Source organism: Somniosus microcephalus, unplaced genomic scaffold, assembly GCF_052327205.1.
Source record: "Somniosus microcephalus isolate GS21.2 unplaced genomic scaffold, FLI_Smic_1.0 unresolved_chr3, whole genome shotgun sequence".
Classification (NCBI taxonomy): domain Eukaryota; kingdom Metazoa; phylum Chordata; class Chondrichthyes; order Squaliformes; family Somniosidae; genus Somniosus; species Somniosus microcephalus.
The window spans coordinates 2,702,085-2,720,619 of NW_028225181.1; the positions used below are offsets into that span (position 1 = coordinate 2,702,085).

General features: G+C 43.7%; 1 protein-coding gene across 1 annotated transcript in view; it reads right to left on the bottom strand.

The window, feature by feature from the left end:
• LOC147091172 (uncharacterized) overlaps nucleotides 1–15,679 on the bottom strand; it is a 201,895-nt gene extending 186,216 nt beyond the window's left edge. The window contains exons 1-2 of the mRNA XM_085976668.1: nucleotides 15,562–15,679; nucleotides 14,599–14,648 (exon numbers count right to left, since the gene is read on the bottom strand). Of these exons, the coding sequence (XP_085832794.1) occupies nucleotides 14,599–14,632 (34 nt within the window). The 5' untranslated portion in view covers nucleotides 14,633–14,648; nucleotides 15,562–15,679. The remainder of the gene's footprint in view (nucleotides 1–14,598; nucleotides 14,649–15,561) is intronic.
• Between the last annotated feature and the right edge of the window lie 2,856 nt (nucleotides 15,680–18,535).

Consider the following 18,535-nt stretch of genomic DNA (forward strand, 5'->3'; position numbering starts at 1 on the left):
CATCTTGTGAGAGACTCGCGATGGCCAGTGAGAGATATCATGGGGTATCTCAGTCCCCAGGTGAACACTGGGTGCAGATGGTGAGGGACTCTCGATGGCCAGTAAGAGATATCATGGGGTATCTCAGTCCCCAGGTGAACACTGAGTGCAGATGGTGAGGGCCTCTCGATGGTCAGTGAGAGATATCATGGGGGATCTCAGTCCCCAGGTGAACACTGAGTGCAGATTGTAAGGGACTCTCGATGATCAGTGAGAGATATCATGGGGTATCTCAGTCACCAGGTGAACACTGAGTACAGATGGTGAGGGACACTCGATGGTCAGTGAGAGATATCTTGGGGTATCTTAGTCCGCAGGAGAACACTGAGTGCAGATGGTGAGGGACACTCGATGGTCAGTGAGAGATATCATGGGGTATCTCAGTCCCCAGGAGAACACTGAGTGCAGATGTTGAGGCACTCTCGATGGTCATTGAGAGATATCATGGGGTATCTCAGTCCCCAGGTGAACACTGAGTGCCGATAGTGAGGGACTCTCGATGGTCAGTGAGACACTTCAAGGGGTATCTCAGTCTCCAGGTGAACACTGAGTGCAGATGGTCAGGGACTCTCGATGGTCAGTGAGACACATCAAGGGGTATCTCAGTCCCCAGGTGAACACTGAGTGCAGATGGTGAGGGACACTCGATGGTCAGTGAGAGACATCATGGGGTATCACAGTCCCCAGGTGAACACTGAGTGCAGATGGTGATGGACACTCGATGGTCAGTGAGAGACATCATGGGGTATCTCAGTCCCCAGGTGAACACTGAGTGCAGGTGTTGAGGCACTCTCGATGGTCAGTGAGAGATATCATGGGGTCTCTCAGTCCCCAGGTGAACACTGAGTGCAGATGGTGAGGGGCACTCGATGGTCAGTGAGAGATATCATGGGGTATCTCAGTCCCCAGGTGAACAATGAGTGCCGATGGTGAGGGTCTCTCGATGGTCAGTGAGAGATATCATGGGGTATCTCAGTCCCCAGGTGAACATTGAGTGCACATGTTGAGGCACTCTCGATGGTCAGTGCGAGCTATCATGGTGTATCTCAGACCCCAGGTGAACACTGAGTGCAGATGGTGAGGGACACTCGATGGTCAGTGAGAGATATCATGGGGTATCTCAGTCCCCAGGTGAACACTGAGTGCAGATGCTGAGGGACACTCGATGGTCAGTGAGAGATATCATGGGGTATCTCAGTCCCCAGGTGAACACTGAGTGCAGATGGTGAGGGACTTTCGATGGTCAGTGAGAGATATCACGGGGTATCTCAGTCCCCAGGTGAACACTGAGTGTTGATGGTGAGGGACTCTCGATGGTCAGTGAGAGATTCCATGGGGTATCTCAGACCCCAGGTGATCACTGAGTGCAGATGGTGAGGGACACTCGATGGTCAGTCAGAGATATCATGGGGTATCTCATTCCCCAGGTGAACACTGAGTGCAGATGGTGAGGGACTCTCGATGGTCAGTGAGAGATATCATGGGGTATCTCAGTCCCCAGGTGAACACTAAGTGCAGATGGTGAGGGACACTCGATGGTCAGTGAGAGATATCATGGGGTATCTCAGTCCCCAGGTGAACACTGAGTGCAGATGGTGAGAGACGCTCGATGGCCAGTGAGAGATATCATTGGGTGTCTCAGTCCCCAGGTGAACACTGAGTGCAGATGTTGAGGGACTCTCGATGGTCAGTAATAGATATCATGGGGTATTCCATCCCCAGGTGAACACTGAGTGCAGATGGTGAGGGCCTCTCGATGGTCAGTGAGAGATATCATTGGGTGTCTCAGTCCCCAGGTGAACACTGAGTGCAGATGGTGAGGGACTCTCGATGGTCAGTAATAGATATCATGGGGTATTCCATCCCCAGGTGAACACTGAGTGCAGATGGTGAGGGCCTCTCGATGGTCAGTGAGATATATCATGGGGGATCTCAGTCCCCAGGTGAACACTGAGTGCAGATGGTGAGGGACTCTCGATGGTCAGTGAGACACATCAAGGGGTATCTCAGTCCCCAGGTGAACACTGAGTGCAGATGGTGAGGGACACTCGATGGTCAGTGAGAGACATCATGGGGTATCTCTGTCCCCAGGTGAACACTGAGTGGAGATGTTGAGGCACACTCGATGGTCATTGAGAGATATCATGGGTTATCTCAGTCCCCAGGTGAACACTGAGTGCAGATGGTGAGGGGCACTCGATGGTCAGTGAGAGAAATCATGGGGTATCTCAGTCCCCAGGTGATCAATGAGTGCCGATGGTGAGGGTCTCTCGATGGTCAGTGAGAGATATCATGGGGTATCTCAGTCCCCAGGTGAACACTGAGTGCAGATGTTGAGGCGCTCTCGATGGTCAGTGAGAGATATCATGGTGTATCTCAGTCCCCAGGTGAACACTGAGTGCAGATGGTGAGGGACACTCGATGATCAGTGAGAGATATCATGGGGTATCTCATTCCCCAGGTGAACACTGAGTACAGATGGTGAGGGACACTCGATGGTCAGTGAGAGATATCTTGGGGTATCTCAGTCCGCAGGAGAACACTGAGTGCAGATGGTGAGGGACACTCGATGGTCAGTGAGAGATATCATGGGGTATCTCAGTCCCCAGGAGAACACTGAGTGCAGATGTTGAGGCACTCTCGATGGTCAGTGAGAGATATCATGGGGTATCTCAGTCCCCAGGTGAACACTGAGTGCCGATAGTGAGGGACTCTCGATGGTCAGTGAGACACGTCAAGGGGTATCTCAGTCTCCAGGTGAACACTGAGTGCAGATGGTGAGGGACTCTCGATGGTCAGTGAGACACATCAAGGTGTATCTCAGTCCCCAGGTGAACACTGAGTGCAGATGGTGAGGGACACTCGATGGTCAGTGAGAGACATCATGGGGTATCACAGTCCCCAGGTGAACACTGAGTGCAGATGGTGATGGACACTCGATGGTCAGTGAGAGACATCATGGGGTATCTCAGTCCCCAGGTGAACACTGAGTGCAGGTGTTGAGGCACTCTCGATGGTCAGTGAGAGATATCATGGGGTCTCTCAGTCCCCAGGTGAACACTGAGTGCAGATGGTGAGGGACACTCGATGGTCAGTGAGAGATATCATGGGGTATCTCAGTCCCCAGTTGAACAATGAGTGCCGATGGTGAGGGTCTCTCGATGGTCAGTGAGAGATATCATGGGGTATCTCAGTCCCCAGGTGAACATTGAGTGCACATGTTGATGCACTCTCGATGGTCAGTGAGAGCTATCATGGTGTATCTCAGACCCCAGGTGAACACTGAGTGCAGATGGTGAGGGACACTCGATGGTCAGTGAGAGATATCATGGCGTATCTCAGTCCCCAGGTGAACACTGAGTGCAGATGCTGAGGGACACTCGATGGTCAGTGAGAGATATCATGGGGTATCTCAGTCCCCAGGTGAACACTGAGTGCAGATGGTGAGGGATTCTCGATGGTAAGTGAGAGATATCACGGGGTATCTCAGTCCCCAGGTGAACACTGAGTGCTGATGGTGAGGGACTCTCGATGGTCAGTGAGAGATATCATGGGGTATCTCAGACCCCAGGTGATCACTGAGTGCAGAGGGTGAGGGACTCTCGATGGTCAGTGAGAGATATCATGGGGTATCTCAGTCCCCAGGTGAACACTGAGTGCAGATGGTGAGGGACTATCGATGGTCAGTGAGAGATATCATGGGGTATCTCAGTCCCCAGGTGAACACTGAGTGCAGATGGTGAGGGACACTCGATGGTCAGTGAGAGATATCATGAGGTATCTCAGTCCCCAGGTGAACACTGAGTGCAGATGGTGAGGGACACTCGATGGTCAGTGAGAGATATCATGGGGTATCTCAGTCCCCAGGTGAAAACTGAGTGCAGATGGTGAGGGACACTCGATTGTCAGTGAGAGATATCTTGGGGTATCTCAGTCCCCAGGTGAACACTGAGTGCAGATGGTGAGAGACGCTCGATGGTCAGTGAGAGATATCATTGGGTGTCTCAGTCCCCAGGTGAACACTGAGTGCAGATGGTGAGGGACTCTCGATGGTCAGTAATAGATATCATGGGGTATTCCATCCCCAGGTGAACACTGAGTGCAGATGGTGAGGGCCTCTCGATGGTCAGTGAGAGATATCATTGGGTGTCTCAGTCCCCAGGTGAACACTGAGTGCAGATGGTGAGGGACTCTCGATGGTCAGTAATAGATATCATGGGGTATTCCATCCCCAGGTGAACACTGAGTGCAGATGGTGAGGGACACTCGATGGTCTGTGAGAGATATCATGGGGTATCTCAGTCCCCAGGTGAACACTGAGTGCAGATGGTGAGGGACTCTCGATGGTCCGTGAGACACATCAAGGGATATCTCAGTCCCCAGGTGAACACTGAGTGCAGATGGTGAGGGACACTCGATGGTCAGTGAGAGACATCATGGGGTATCTCAGTCCCCAGGTGAACACTGAGTGGAGATGTTGAGGCACTCTCGATGGTCAGTGAGAGATATCATGGGGTATCTCAGTCCCCAGGTGAACACTGAGTGCAGATAGTGAGGGGCACTCGATGGTCAGTGAGAGAAATCATGGGGTATCTCAGTCCCCAGGTGATCAATGAGTGCCGATGGTGAGGGTCTCTCGATGGTCAGTGAGAGATATCATGGGGTATCTCAGTCCCCAGGTGAACACTGAGTGCAGATGTTGAGGCGCTCTCGATGGTCAGTGAGAGATATCATGGTGTATCTCAGTCCCCAGGTGAACACTGAGTGCAGATGGTGAGGGACACTCGATGATCAGTGAGAGATATCATGGGGTATCTCAGTCCCCAGGTGAACACTGAGTGCAGATGTTGAGCCACTCTCGATGGTCAGTGTGAGATAACTTTCTATTGTTGGTTCTTAATTGAAAAACTATAAAATTATATATATATATTATATTTATTACATATATATGAAAATTGAATATATTTACACTGAATATACAAATAAATTGGAAGCTGGATATCAAAGGCAATTAATAATATGTTATGCAAATTGATCGATATATATTCTGATAAAATACTGAGTATATGAATAACTTATAATCATATATTAGTACAGCACTGAGGGAGGCCATTGGGCCCATCGAGTCTGTGTTGGCTTTTTTGAAGATCATTCCAGGTAGTCACACTCTCCCGCTCTTTCGCCATAACCCAGAAATCTTTCTCCTTCAATTATTTATCCAATTCCCTTTTGAAGACTACAAATGAATCTGTTTCCATCACCCTATCAGGCAGTGCTTTCCAAATCCTAACCACTCCTTGTGCAAAAAAGCTTTATCTCGTGTCTGCTCTGGTTATTTTCACAATCACTGTAATATTGTGCCATCTTGTTGTCGATCCTTCAGCCAGTGGAAACAGTTTCTCTTTATTTTCTTTATCTAAATCCTTCATGAATTTAAACCCCCCTATCGAATCTCCCCTTAGCCTTCTCTGATTTAAGGTTAAACACTCAGTTTCTCCGATCGTGCCTGGTAACTCTAATCAGTCATCCCTGGAACCATTCTAGTAAATCACTTCTGTACCCTCTCCAAAGCATTCACTTCATTCCTTAAACGTGGTGCCCAGAATTGGATACAATTCTCCAACTGGTACCAAACCCGTGAATAAGAAATATAAATGTTATGATAAGTACAAGAACTGAAATTAAAGATGAAAAATAAATGACAATGTGAAATATAAACAAACATAAAAATGTAAATTATAATTTAAAAGTACTAATACATAAGTGTAAGTAATAACATTAAAAAACAAATACAGCTCGCTAAATATTTGAAAGAAGTGTGTAAATATAAATAATATTCATAATATTTATGCAAATAAAGTGCAATGATTTCAGGACATCTTAACACATAGAAACAATTCGCAATTCTCTTGCGGTGAAAACAGAGCCAAGGAAGGAGGAGAATAAATAATATCAATCAATAATGCAAATATTACAGATCTATTACAAATCCTTAATAATAACAACAACTTGTATTTATATAGCATCTTTAACGTAGTAAAACTTCCCAAGGCGTTGCACAGGAGTAGTTTAAAAGATATAATTTGACACCGAGTCACTAATGATAAATTAGGTCAGGTGATCAAAAGCTGGCTCTGAAAGCTACGTTTTAAGGAGCGCCTTAACGGAGGAAAGTGAGGTAGCAGGATGGAGAGGTTTAGGCAGGGAATTCCAGAGCTTGGGGCCTAGGCAACAGAAGGCACGGCCACCAAAGGTTGAGCGATTGTAATCAGGGAGGCTCAAGAGTCCAGAATTAGAGGAGCACAATTATCTTGGGGGGATTTGGGGCTGAAGGAGATTACTGAAATAGGAAGGGGCAAGGATATGGAGGGATTTGAAAACAAGGATGAGAATTTTGAAATCGAGCTGCTGCTTAATCTGGAGCCAATGTAGATCAGTGGGCACAGGGGAGATGGGCGAATGGGGCTTGTTACGGAGGTGGAAGTAGGCGGTCATTGTTGTGCTGTGGATGTGTGCTCAGAAGCACATTTCAGTTCAAATTTGACAACAAGGTTGCGAACAGTGTGGTTCAGCCACACACAGATGTTAGGGAGATGGATGGAGTGAGTGGCTAGGGAATGGAGTTAGTGACGGGGAACGAAAATTTTGCCTTTGATCTTCGTAATATTAAATTGGAGAAAGTTTTTGCTCATCCAGCACATTATGTCGGAGAAGCATTCTCACAATTGAGAGGCGATGGAGGGGGGACAGAAGAGGTAGTGAGGTAGAGTTGGGTGTCGTCAGTATACCTGTGGAAACTGAAGCTGTGTTTTCACAAGATGTCACCAAGGGGCAGCATCTGGATGGGAAATAGGAGGGGCAAAGAATAGATCCTTGGGGGCACCCGAGTTAACGATGCGGGAGGTGAAGAGAAGCCATTGCAGGGGATATTAGATAGATATGAATTGAACCTGGTGAGTGCAGTCCCAAACAGCTCAACGATGGTTCAGAAATGTTGGAGAAGAATGGAGTGTTCAACCATGTCGACGGCTGCAGGTAAGTCAAGAAGGCTGAGGAGGGATAGTTTACCTTTTTCACATTCAAAAAGGATGTCATTTGTGACTTTGCTGAGAGCTGTTTCGGTACTGTGGCAAGGGCGGAAATCTGGTTGGAGCAGTTCAAACATGGCATTGAGGAAAAGATGGGCACGGATATGCGAGTCGACAACACGTTCAAGAAATTTGGAGAGGAAAGGGAGGTTTGAGATTGGGTGCTAGTTTATTAGACGGAGGGATCACGGTTTCATTTTTTGAGGATCGTGGTAATGATGGAATACTTGAGGTAGAGTGAGACAGTACCTGAGGAGAGGGAAGCGTTAACAATATCAGCTAACATGGTAGCCAGAAAAGGAAGTTGGATGGTCAACAGTTTGGTGGGAATAGGTTCGAGGGACGGAAGGTGGGTCTCATTGACAAGTTGAGCGCAGAGAGGTCATGAGGAGAGGTCAGAGAGAAACTGCAGAAAAATGTCAGTTCAGGGCTCGGGAAGGGGGGAATTGCAGATGAAGTTTGGCCCAGTGGGCTAGGGAAAGGAAGTGAAGTTACAGAGGCAGCTGAACAGATAGTCTCAATCTTAGAGACAAAGAAGTCCATGAGCTCCTCACATGTTATCGGAGGTGAATGTGGAGGAGACAGGGGCGAGGAGTTAAGAAGTCGGTTAGCAGTAGAGAATAGGAGCCAGAGTTTATCTTTCCATTCCAGAATGATTCTGGAATAGTGAGCAATTTTGGTAGATGAGAGCAGGACCCGATAGTGCTTTTTGTGTTCCAGCCAGATCTGGCGGTGAAAGACTGAACCAGATGTCCGCCATTTCCATTCAAGTCTGCTTCCCTTGCACATAAGGGAACGAAGATGAGAGCTTTACCAGGAAGAAAGGCCAGGGAGAGAGAGGGTAATTGTTTTAGTATGGACTAGGGCATCAAATGTGCTGGTGTGGAGGTGGTTGAGCAGATCAGTAGCTGTAGAAATGTCATGGTGAATGGAGGGACAGTGGCTAGACAGTTGGATTTTCTTAAGTGCAGTTGGGAGTTGGGAATTCCTGAATAAATAATATCAATCATTAATACAAATATTAAAGATCTATTACAAACCCATATTAAATCATTTCAATCAATAATGCAAATATTAACGATCTTTTGCAAATCCTTAATAAATAACATCAATCAATAATGAAAATATTATGACCTATTACAAATGCATAATGAATAATATCAATCAATAATGTAAATATTGTAGATCTATTACAAATATTTAACAGATCATATCTATCAAAAATGCAAATATTAAAGATCTATTACAAATCCTTGAAATAACATCAATCGATCAGGCAAATATTACAGATCTATTATAAATCCATGTTAAATTATATCGATCACTCACGCAAATACTAAAGATCTATTACAAATCCATAATAAATAATATTGATCAATAATGCATATATTAAAGTTATATTGCTAATCCATAATTAATAACAATCAATAAGGAAAATATTAAAGATATATTACAAACGCTTAATAAATAACATCAATCAATAATGCAAATATTATAGGACTATTACAAATCATTAACAATTAACATCAATCAATATTTGAAATATTTAAGATATATTGCAAATCGATAAATAAAAATACAATCAATAATGCAAATATTATAGACCTATTACAAAGCCTTAATAAATAACATCAATCAATAATGCAAATATGAAAGATCTATTTCAAATCTGTAAAAATTAACACCAATAATGCAAGTATTAAAGACCTATTACAAATCCTTAATAAATAACATCAATCAATAATGCAAATAGTAAAGATTCATTACAAATCCTTAACATCGATCAATAATTCAAATATTAAAGATATATTGCAAATACATAATTAACAACACAAACCAAGCATTAAAATATTAAAGAACTATTAAAATCATTAATAAATAACTTTAATCAATAATGCAAATTTAAAAGATCTATTGCAAATCTATATATATAAATGGATACTTCTGTCTGTCTGTCCTTCTGTCCTCAGGTGTGCGTCTGTCCGGCTATGTGCTCGAAAGTTATAGAGCGCACCTACGTGCGCGTTACCTCCAAAGAAAGCTTACGGTTCCGGGACGGTCGTAGGCATATTTACTTTTCGGTCAGACGAAAATTGTTCGCGCCTTATGCAAAAAACCTTCAAAATTAAACTCATTATCTGCTACTTAGCATTGATTGACTGACGTCAAGGTTCGACCAATCCTGTGCCGTCACGATTGACCAATCCTACAGTACGGTCCCCTGATGGTTGGCCAATCGGTGTGTGTGTGTGTGGGCGGGACTCATCGTTTTCATCTCAGTGATCTGGCAGCCATTGTTTCACTGCCATTACTTCAGCTTGCAGCTCAAACTACTTTGATCATCCAGCTTTGAAAAAGTTAGTATCTCTTTTAAAAATAAATAAGATTTACCAGAAACATTTTAGAAGTACTTTCACTTTCATCTTTCAAGGTATTAAGTGTGTGTGTGGGCGGGACAAATCGTTTTCATCTCAGGGATCTGCCAGCCATTGTTTCACTGCTTGCAGCTCAAACTATTCTCCTTATCTAGCTTTGAAAAAGTTACTATCTCTTTTAAAAATAACATAAGATTTACCAAAAACGTTTTATAAGTAATTTCACTTTCATCTTTCAAGGTATTAAAAGGTAGAAATGTTGCCCGGCAGCAGATTGAGAGAGGGACACAGACAGGGCCCAAAAGCCTGGGACTCGATTTAAAATGTTGCCCGGCAGCAGATTCACAGAGGGACACAGAGAGGTCCCAAAGCCTGGGACTCGATTTAAACCGCCCGGCCCAGAGAGAGGGACACAGACAGGGCCCAAAAGCCTGGGACTTGATTTAAAATGTTGCCCGGCAGCAGATTCACAGAGGGACACAGAGAGGTCCCTAAGCCTGGGACTCGATTTAAACCGCCCGGCCCAGAGAGAGGGACACAGACAGGGCCCAAAAGCCTGGGACTCGATTTAAAATGTTGCCCGGCAGCAGATTCATAGAATGACACAGAGAGGCCCCAAAGCCTGGCACTCGATTTAAACCGCCCGGCCCAAAACAGCCCTGGCAAAGCCGGGCTCCCCCACCTAGTCTTTAATAAATAAGGTCAATCAAAAATGCAAATATTTAAAATAACAACAGAAAATGCTGGAAAAACTCAGCCAGTCAGGCAACATCCGTGGAGAGAAATTTGAGTTGACGTTTTCGGTCGAACCCTTCTTCAAAACTGGAAAGAAAATTAAAATGATCGAAGGCAGGGCTGCGATCGGACAAAAGAAGTGAAAGAGACAAAAGATGTAAAAGAGACAATAAAAGGTATTCGAAGCAAGACGAGATGGTAATAGCTGAGATTAGGTGTGAAGTGTACTGGCAGGCAAGAGATAGCTGCCAGGTGGGAGAGAGAAACAAAAGGAAAGGGGGGGGGGGAAAGGAGTGGTAAAATTACAAGTAAAAAAGGAATAGGGGCCAAGGTTATGATCTGAAATTTTTGAACTCGATATTGAGTCACGAAGGCTGCAAAGTGCCTAATCCGAAGATGAGGTGCTGTTCCTCGAGTTTACGTTGAGCTTCCGTGGAACAATACAAGAGGCCAAGGATGGTGAGGTCCGAGTGGGAATGGAGCAGTGAATTAAAATGACAGGCGACCGGAAGCTCGGGGTCACCCTTACAGACTGAACGGAGGTGTTCCGCAAAGTGGTCACCCAATCTGCGTTTGCTCTCCCCAATGTAGAGGAGACCACATCGTGAGCAGCGAATACATTATATTGTTTGCGAGAAGTACAAGTAAATCGCTGTTTCACCTGGAAGGGGTGTTTGGGGCCCTGGACAGTGGGAAGGGGGGACGTATAGCGGCAGGTGTTATATCTCCCCTGCTTGCACGGGAAGGTGCCAGGCGAATTGGAAGGGCTGTTTGGGGTGGTAGAGGAGTGGACTAGGGTGTCTCGGAGGGGAGGGAATGATACGTTTGGAGGTGGGATCACTTTGGAGGTAGCGGAAATGCCAGAGGATGGTCCGTTGAATGTGGAGGCTGGTGGGTTGAAAGGTGAGGACAAGGGGAACCGTATTGTGGTTCCGGGATGGAGGGGCAGGGGTGAGGGCAGAAGTGCGGGAGATAGAACTGACACGGTCGAGGACAGTGTCAACCACGGTAGAGGGGAATCCTCGGTTGCGGATTCTTTTGTCTCTTTCACTTCATTTGTCAGATCGCAGCCCTGCCTTCGATCTATTTTATTTCCTTTCCAGTTTTGAAGAAGGATTCGACCCGAAACGTCAACTCAAATTTCTCTCCACGGATGTTGCCTGACCTGCTGAGTTTTTCCAGCATTTTCTGTTGTTATTTCGGATTTCCAACATCTGCAGTATTTTGCTATCATGCAAATATTTAAGATATATTACAAATCGTTAAAAAATAAAATCAATCAATAATGCAAATATTAACGATCTATTACAAATCAATAATAAATAATATTGCTCAATAATGCAATTATTAAAGATCTATTTCAAATCCATATGAAATAATATCAATCAATAATGCAGATATTAAAAATGGATTACAAACCCTTAATAATAACATCAATCAATAATTCAGATATTAAACATCTATTACAAATCCATAATAAATCATATTGATCTATAATGCAAATATTAAATTCTATTACAAATCCTTAATAAATAACATTGTTCAATAATGCAAGTATTAAAGATCTATTACAAATCTATAATAAATAACATCGATCAATAATTCAAATATTAAAGATCTATTACAAATCCTGAATAAATAACTTAAATAATGGAAATATTGAAGATCTATAGCAAATCCTTAATAAATGATATCAATCAATAACACAAATATTAATGATCTATCACAAATTCGTAATAAATAACATCAAACAGTAATGCAAATTTTAAAGATCTATTACAAATCCTTAAAAAATAACATCGATCAATAATTCAAATATTAAAGATCTATTACAAAGCCATAAAATAACATCAATGAAAAAACGAAATAATAAAGATCTATTACAAATCCTTAATAAATAACTTAAATAATGGAAATATTAAAGAGCTATTACAAATTCTTAATAAATTATATCAATCTTTAACGCAAATATTAAAGATCTATTACAAATCCTTAATAAATTACATCAATCAATAAATCAAATGTTAGATATATTACAAATCCATAATTAATAACATCAATCAACAATGCTAATATTAACAATCGATTACAAATATTTAATAAATATCATCAATCAGTAATGCAAATATTCAAGTTCTATTAAAAATCCATATTAAATAACATCAATCAATCATGCAAATATTAACGATCTGTTACAAATCTGTAATAAATAATATAAATCAATAATTATGCAAATATTAAAGATATATTACAAATCCTTAATAAATGACATCAATCAATAAAACAAATATTAAAGATCTATTACAAAACTGTAAAAAATATCAATTAATAATATAAATATTAAAGATCTGTTACAAATCATTAGTAAATAATATTAATAATTCAAGTATTAAATATCTATTACAAATCCTTAATAAATAACATCAATCAATAATGCAAATATTAATGATCTGTTACAAATACACGAATAAATAATATCAATCAATAACTCAAATATTAATCATCTTTTACAAATCCACATAAAAAATAACGTTCAATAATTCAAATATTAAAAATCTATTGCAAATCCATAATAAGTAATATCAGTCAATAATGCAAAGATTAAAGATCTATTGCAAATGCATAATATCAATTAATATTGCAATATTTAATATCTATTAATATTAAATTTTAAATAATAAAATACTTCCCCCCTCCTCCCTCCCCTCCCCCCTCCCCCCTCCCCTCTCCCCACTCCCCTCCCCTTCCCCCTCCCACCCTCCACTCCCACCCTCCCCTTCCCTTCCCCCCTCCCCTCCCCCCCCACTCCCCTTCCCCCCTCCACTCCCCTTCCCCCCTCCTCCCCCCTCTTCTTCCTCCCCTCTTCCCCCCAGTCGCTCTCTCTCTTCCCCCCAGTCGCTCTCTCTCTTCCCCCCAGTCGCTCTCTCTCTTCCCCCCAGTCGCTCTCTCTCTTCCCCCAGTCGCTCTCTCTCTTCCCCCCAGTCGCTCTCTCTCTCTTCCCCCCAGTCACGCTCTCTTCCCCCCAGTCGCTCTCTCTCTTCCCCCCAGTCGCTCTCTCTCTTCCCCCAGTCACTCTCTCTCTTCCCCCCCAGTCGCTCTCTCTCATCCCCCCCAGTCGCTCTCTCTCTTCCCCCCCAGTCGCTCTCTCTCTTTCCCCCCAGTCGCTCTCTCTCTTCCCCCCCAATCGCTCTCTCTCTTCAACCCCCCCCGCCAGTCGCTCTCTCTCTCTCTTTTCCAACAACAACATGCCCTCGAAAAAGCCTCGGCACCGCCGGGCACTCCAGCTAGTCTATTATAAATGCATTATAAATAATATTGATCAATATTGTAGATATTACAGATCTATGACAAATGCATTAGTTTTATATCTGAATAATAATTAATAGTATAATATGTATAATAATATATAAATATGTACAGCATATAAATATGAAGAATTTACAGCACAGAAACAGGCCTTTCAGCCCAACTGTTCCTAACGGTGTTTTCTCTCCACGACGAGACTTCTCCCACCATTCTTCATCTAACCTTATCAACATATGCTTCTAATCCTTTCTCCCTCATGTGCTTATCTATAATCTATGGTATTCGCCTCAACCTGTTCCTCTGTTAGCGAGTTCCACATTCTCAGCCCTCTCTGGGTAAAGAAGTTTCTCCTGAATTCCCTATTGGATTTTTAGTGACTATCTTATATTGATGACCCCCTAGAACTCGCCTCGCCCACAAGTGGAAACATCTTCTCTACGTTGACATTCATAATATTAAAGACGGCCATCAGGTCCATCCCCAGCCTTCCCTTTTCTGGAGAAAAGAGTTCCAACCAGTTCATTCTTTCCTGATAGAGAGAACATCTCAGTTCTGGTATCATCTTGTAAATTTTTTTCCCACCCTCTCCAGTACCTCTACATTCTTTTTTGTAATTTGGAGAACAGAACTGTGCAGAGTAATGATCGAATAGCTATCACAAATGCATAACTTTTAAATCTGATCAGCCGTCCCTTCCTCGTCGCTGGGTCAAAATCCTGGTGCACCCTCCCTGACGACACTGTGGTAGTACGTTCTCCACACAGACTGCAGCGGTTTATCCTTCTCAAGGGCAATTAGGGATGGGCAATAAATGCTGGCCTTGCCAGCGACGCCCGCATACCATGAACGAATAACACAAATTAAATGTATATATAATGGGAAAGTAAGAATTTCAATTTACGCTCTGTTGGAACCTCACAATCCGGTTTCCGCCCCTGCCACAGCCCTGAAACAGCCCTAATCCAAGTCACAAACGAGAGGCGCCTTGTGAGATTTTGCTATGTAAAGACATTAAAAACACAGGGTGCAGTTGGTTTATAATGGAAATTACTTACTGAGGTAACCGAGAATCAGCAGCAGAGTCCTCATCTCACTGGCTGATAATCTGGAAGTGAAAACATGGAATTTGTATTAGTGTGAGTTGAGGGAATTGGGGATCAGAGGAATCTTTAAATAGGGAGTTGGACAGGGAATCAGTGAGTGTATCTATTTATAATGGGGAAGCTGTATCTCTCTCCCTCACTGAGACCCTACAGACTTTAAAGGTAAACTCCACATTCCAACCCGACCACAGCCCTCAAACTGCGCTAATACATTGTCTGCCGTGTCTCAGTTGGTAGCCCCCTCGACTCTGAGTCAGAAGGTTCAAGTCCCACTCCAGAGACTTGAGAATTCAATCCCTGCTGACACTCCAGTGCATGGGTGAGCTCTCCGTCTCTCCCTCACTGGGACCCTACAGACAGAGGCGAGCTCTACCACTCTCCCTCACTTTTACCCCTACAGGCAGAGGTGAGCTCCAACTCACTCCCTCATTGGGACCCTACAGACAGGTGAGCTCTCCGTCTCTCCCTCACTGGGACCCTAGAGACAGAGGTGAGCTCTGCGTCTCTCCCTCACTGGGACCCTACAGACAGAGATGAGCTCTGCGTCTCTCCCTCACTGGGACCCTACAGACAGAGATGAGCTCTGTGTCCCTCCCTCAGTGGGGCACCTACAGACAGAGGTGAGCTCTGCGTCTCTCACTCACTGGGACCCTACAGACAGAGTTGAGCTCTGCGTCTCTCCCTCACTAGGACCCTACAGACAGGTGAGCTTCACCTCCTTACATGTATTTGATAAACAAAAAATCCTTGACTCTCCTTCCAGTCTCCCGATAGAGACACCCTTCTAATATTCTAACACAGGTCTTTACTGAGTATTGGGACAGGACAAGCGGAACACACACCCCTGAGTCGCTACTTAGCATGTGGCAAACTTCTCAGCACGTTCTAAAAGTCCATTCATACATGACTGCTTACCAGAGTCTCCAAATGGGGTGTCGCTGTGTGAGGTGCAGTGGGTTCAGATCACCTGCACCCTTCTCAGTCTCAGGTACAATCTGCTGTGTGCGGTGTCGGACTCAATGACAGCTCTTCCACCAACACCTCCCACATCAGAGACACGTGTGACTGAGGGCAGTGCTGCTTGGCTGACAGAATATGGTTTAGTAATGTTTTATAATATGGCACAATCCATGCAAATTAAAGACTTTTAGTGAAATGATCGCAGCTAAACAAATAAGTAAACATATCTCCTGGTCCCATGGTAACCAGCTGGGCTTTGCTGCTGTAATATAACTTGTCTTCAGCTGCCCAGCATGAAGGATGCAGGGAGATTGGAACTGGGGAGGGTCTGAGCATTTTATGGTCAGTATTGATTAATGGTTTGTCTTTATTGGAAATTTAATTGGCATAAGGACATAATAAATAGGAGCAGCAGTAGGCCATTTGGCTCCTCGAGCCTGCTCCGCCATGTATTAAGAACATGACTGATCTTCCACCACAACTCCACCTTCCTGCACTATTCCCATATACCTTGGTTCCCTTAGTTCCCAAATATCTATCGATCTCAGCCTTCAGAATATGCATCGACTGAACACCACAGCCCTCTGGGGTAGAGAATTCCAAAGATTCACAACCCTCTGAGTGAAGACAATCCTCCTCATCACAGTCCTGGACGGTCGGCCCCCTTCTCCTGAGCCTATGACCCCTAGTTCTAGTCACGCCAGCCAGGCAAAAACAGTCTATCAGCATCTACCCTGTCAAGCCTTTTAAGAATTGTATACGTTTCAATGAGATCACCTCTCATTCTTCTAAACTCCAGAGAATATAGGCCCATTCGACTATATTTCTGCTCATGGGACAGCCCTCCATTCCCAGTAATCAATCTAGTGAACATTCGCTGTATCCCCTCCAAGGCAAATATATCCTTCCTTAGATAAGGAGGCCAATATTGCACACTGTACTCCAGCTGCGGGCTCACCAAAGCCCTCTATTATTGCAGCAAGGCTTCCTTACTCTTGTTCTCAAATCCTCTTGCAATAAAGGGGAATATACCATTTGCCTTCCTAATTGCTTGCTCTACCTTCAAGTTAACTTTCTGCTACTCATGTACAAGGACCTCTAAATCCCTCTGAATACCAGAATTTACTAGTCCCACAACTTTTAACAAATATTCTGTTTTTCCATTCTTCCTATCAAAGTGGATACTTCCACATTTCCACACATTACGCTCCATCTGCCACCTTCTTGCTCAATCAATTAACCAGTCTATATCGCATTGCAGCCTCCTTGTGTCCTCCTGACAATTTACTTTCCCAACTTTGTATCGTGTAGCAAACTTGGACGCATTCCACAACCCCCTCATTTAAGTCATTGATATAGATTGTAAATAGCCGAGGCCCAAGCACTGATCCTTCCGACAATCCACTAGTTGCACCCAGTCATCCGAAATTGTCCCATTTATTCCTACTTCACCAGTTAGATTCCTGGGATGAGAGGATTTTCCTATGAGCAGAGATTAAGTCTAAAGGGGCTATATTATCTGGACTTTAGAAGAATGAGAAGTGAACTCATTCAAACTTATAAAATGATAAAATCTAAATACACTACAGCCACTGGTTTCCCGCCTTATCTACCCTGGTAGTTTCGCCCTGAAAAATGTTAATATAATTATCAAACATAATTTACCTTTCATAATACTGTGCTGATTCTTCCTAACCATATTGTGAGTTTCCAAGTGTACTGTTAGCACATCCTTAATGATAGATTCTAGCAATTCCCCTCCTAAAGATATAAGGCTAACTGGGCACTGAGTGTTAATAAAGAATTATCACAGGGTAAATCCCTCCCATATCAGTAATGTGTCAGTAATGGACATTGTTCTATCAGTAACACACTCCAGTGTACAAATTACACTAATCCTTCGAGATATGCACGCTTGGTGATTCTTGACATTTAATTTAAGTACAGAGACCATCGCAGTCCCTTTACTGTCCCAGTGTTAGTGGGGGCGCAGCAGTCAGGGTCTGCGGCACTGATATCTGGTCAGGGGCCTCACTGTGCAGCATTTCTTCGTTACACATTCATTCTGCCAGCTCACTCTTTCTGCTCACTCTAGTTTGCATATGCTCCTAAATGTACGCCTCTGCTCTTTAAAATATATTTTCCATGATTCCGATGTGAACAATGTATTATTGTCAGTTTGTCAGCATCATCTGACAAACATTACATCATAGAATCCTAGAATGATACAGCACAGAAGGAGGCCATTCGGCCCAGCGTGCCTGTGCCGGCTCTTTGAAAGAACTGTTCAATTAATCCCACTCCCCTGCTCTTTTCCCATAGGCCTGTAAATCATATCCCGTCAAAAATTCGCTTTGGAAGTTATTATTGAACCTGTTTCCACCGCCCATTCACGCAGCACATTGCAGATCACAACAACAAGCTGTGTAAGAAAATGTTTGTTCATGACGCCTCTGGTTCTTTTCCCAATCACATTAACTCCGTGTCCTCTGGTTACTGACCCTTCAGCCACTGGAAACAGTCTCTCCTTATTCACTCTATTAAAACCAGTCTTGATTGTGAACACCACTATCAAATCACCCGTAATCCTCCCTGTTCTAAGCAGACAAGTCACACATTCTCCAGTCTCGCCACATAACTGAAGTCCCTCACCCATGGCACCATTCTGCTTCTGCCAGAAAACCAGCCTGTTCCATAACACTGGCATCTATCCGACAACGTAGAAAAATGCCCAGAAATGCCCTGTTCACAAAAAGCAGGACAGTTCCATTCCAGCAAATTACCGCCCCATCAGTCTACTCTAAATCATCAGCAAAGTGATGGAAGGTCTCGTCGACCATGCTAACAAGCAGCACTTGCTCACCAATTACCTGCCCACCGATGCCCAATTTGGATTTTGCCAAGACGACAGTGTTCCTTTCCTCATTAC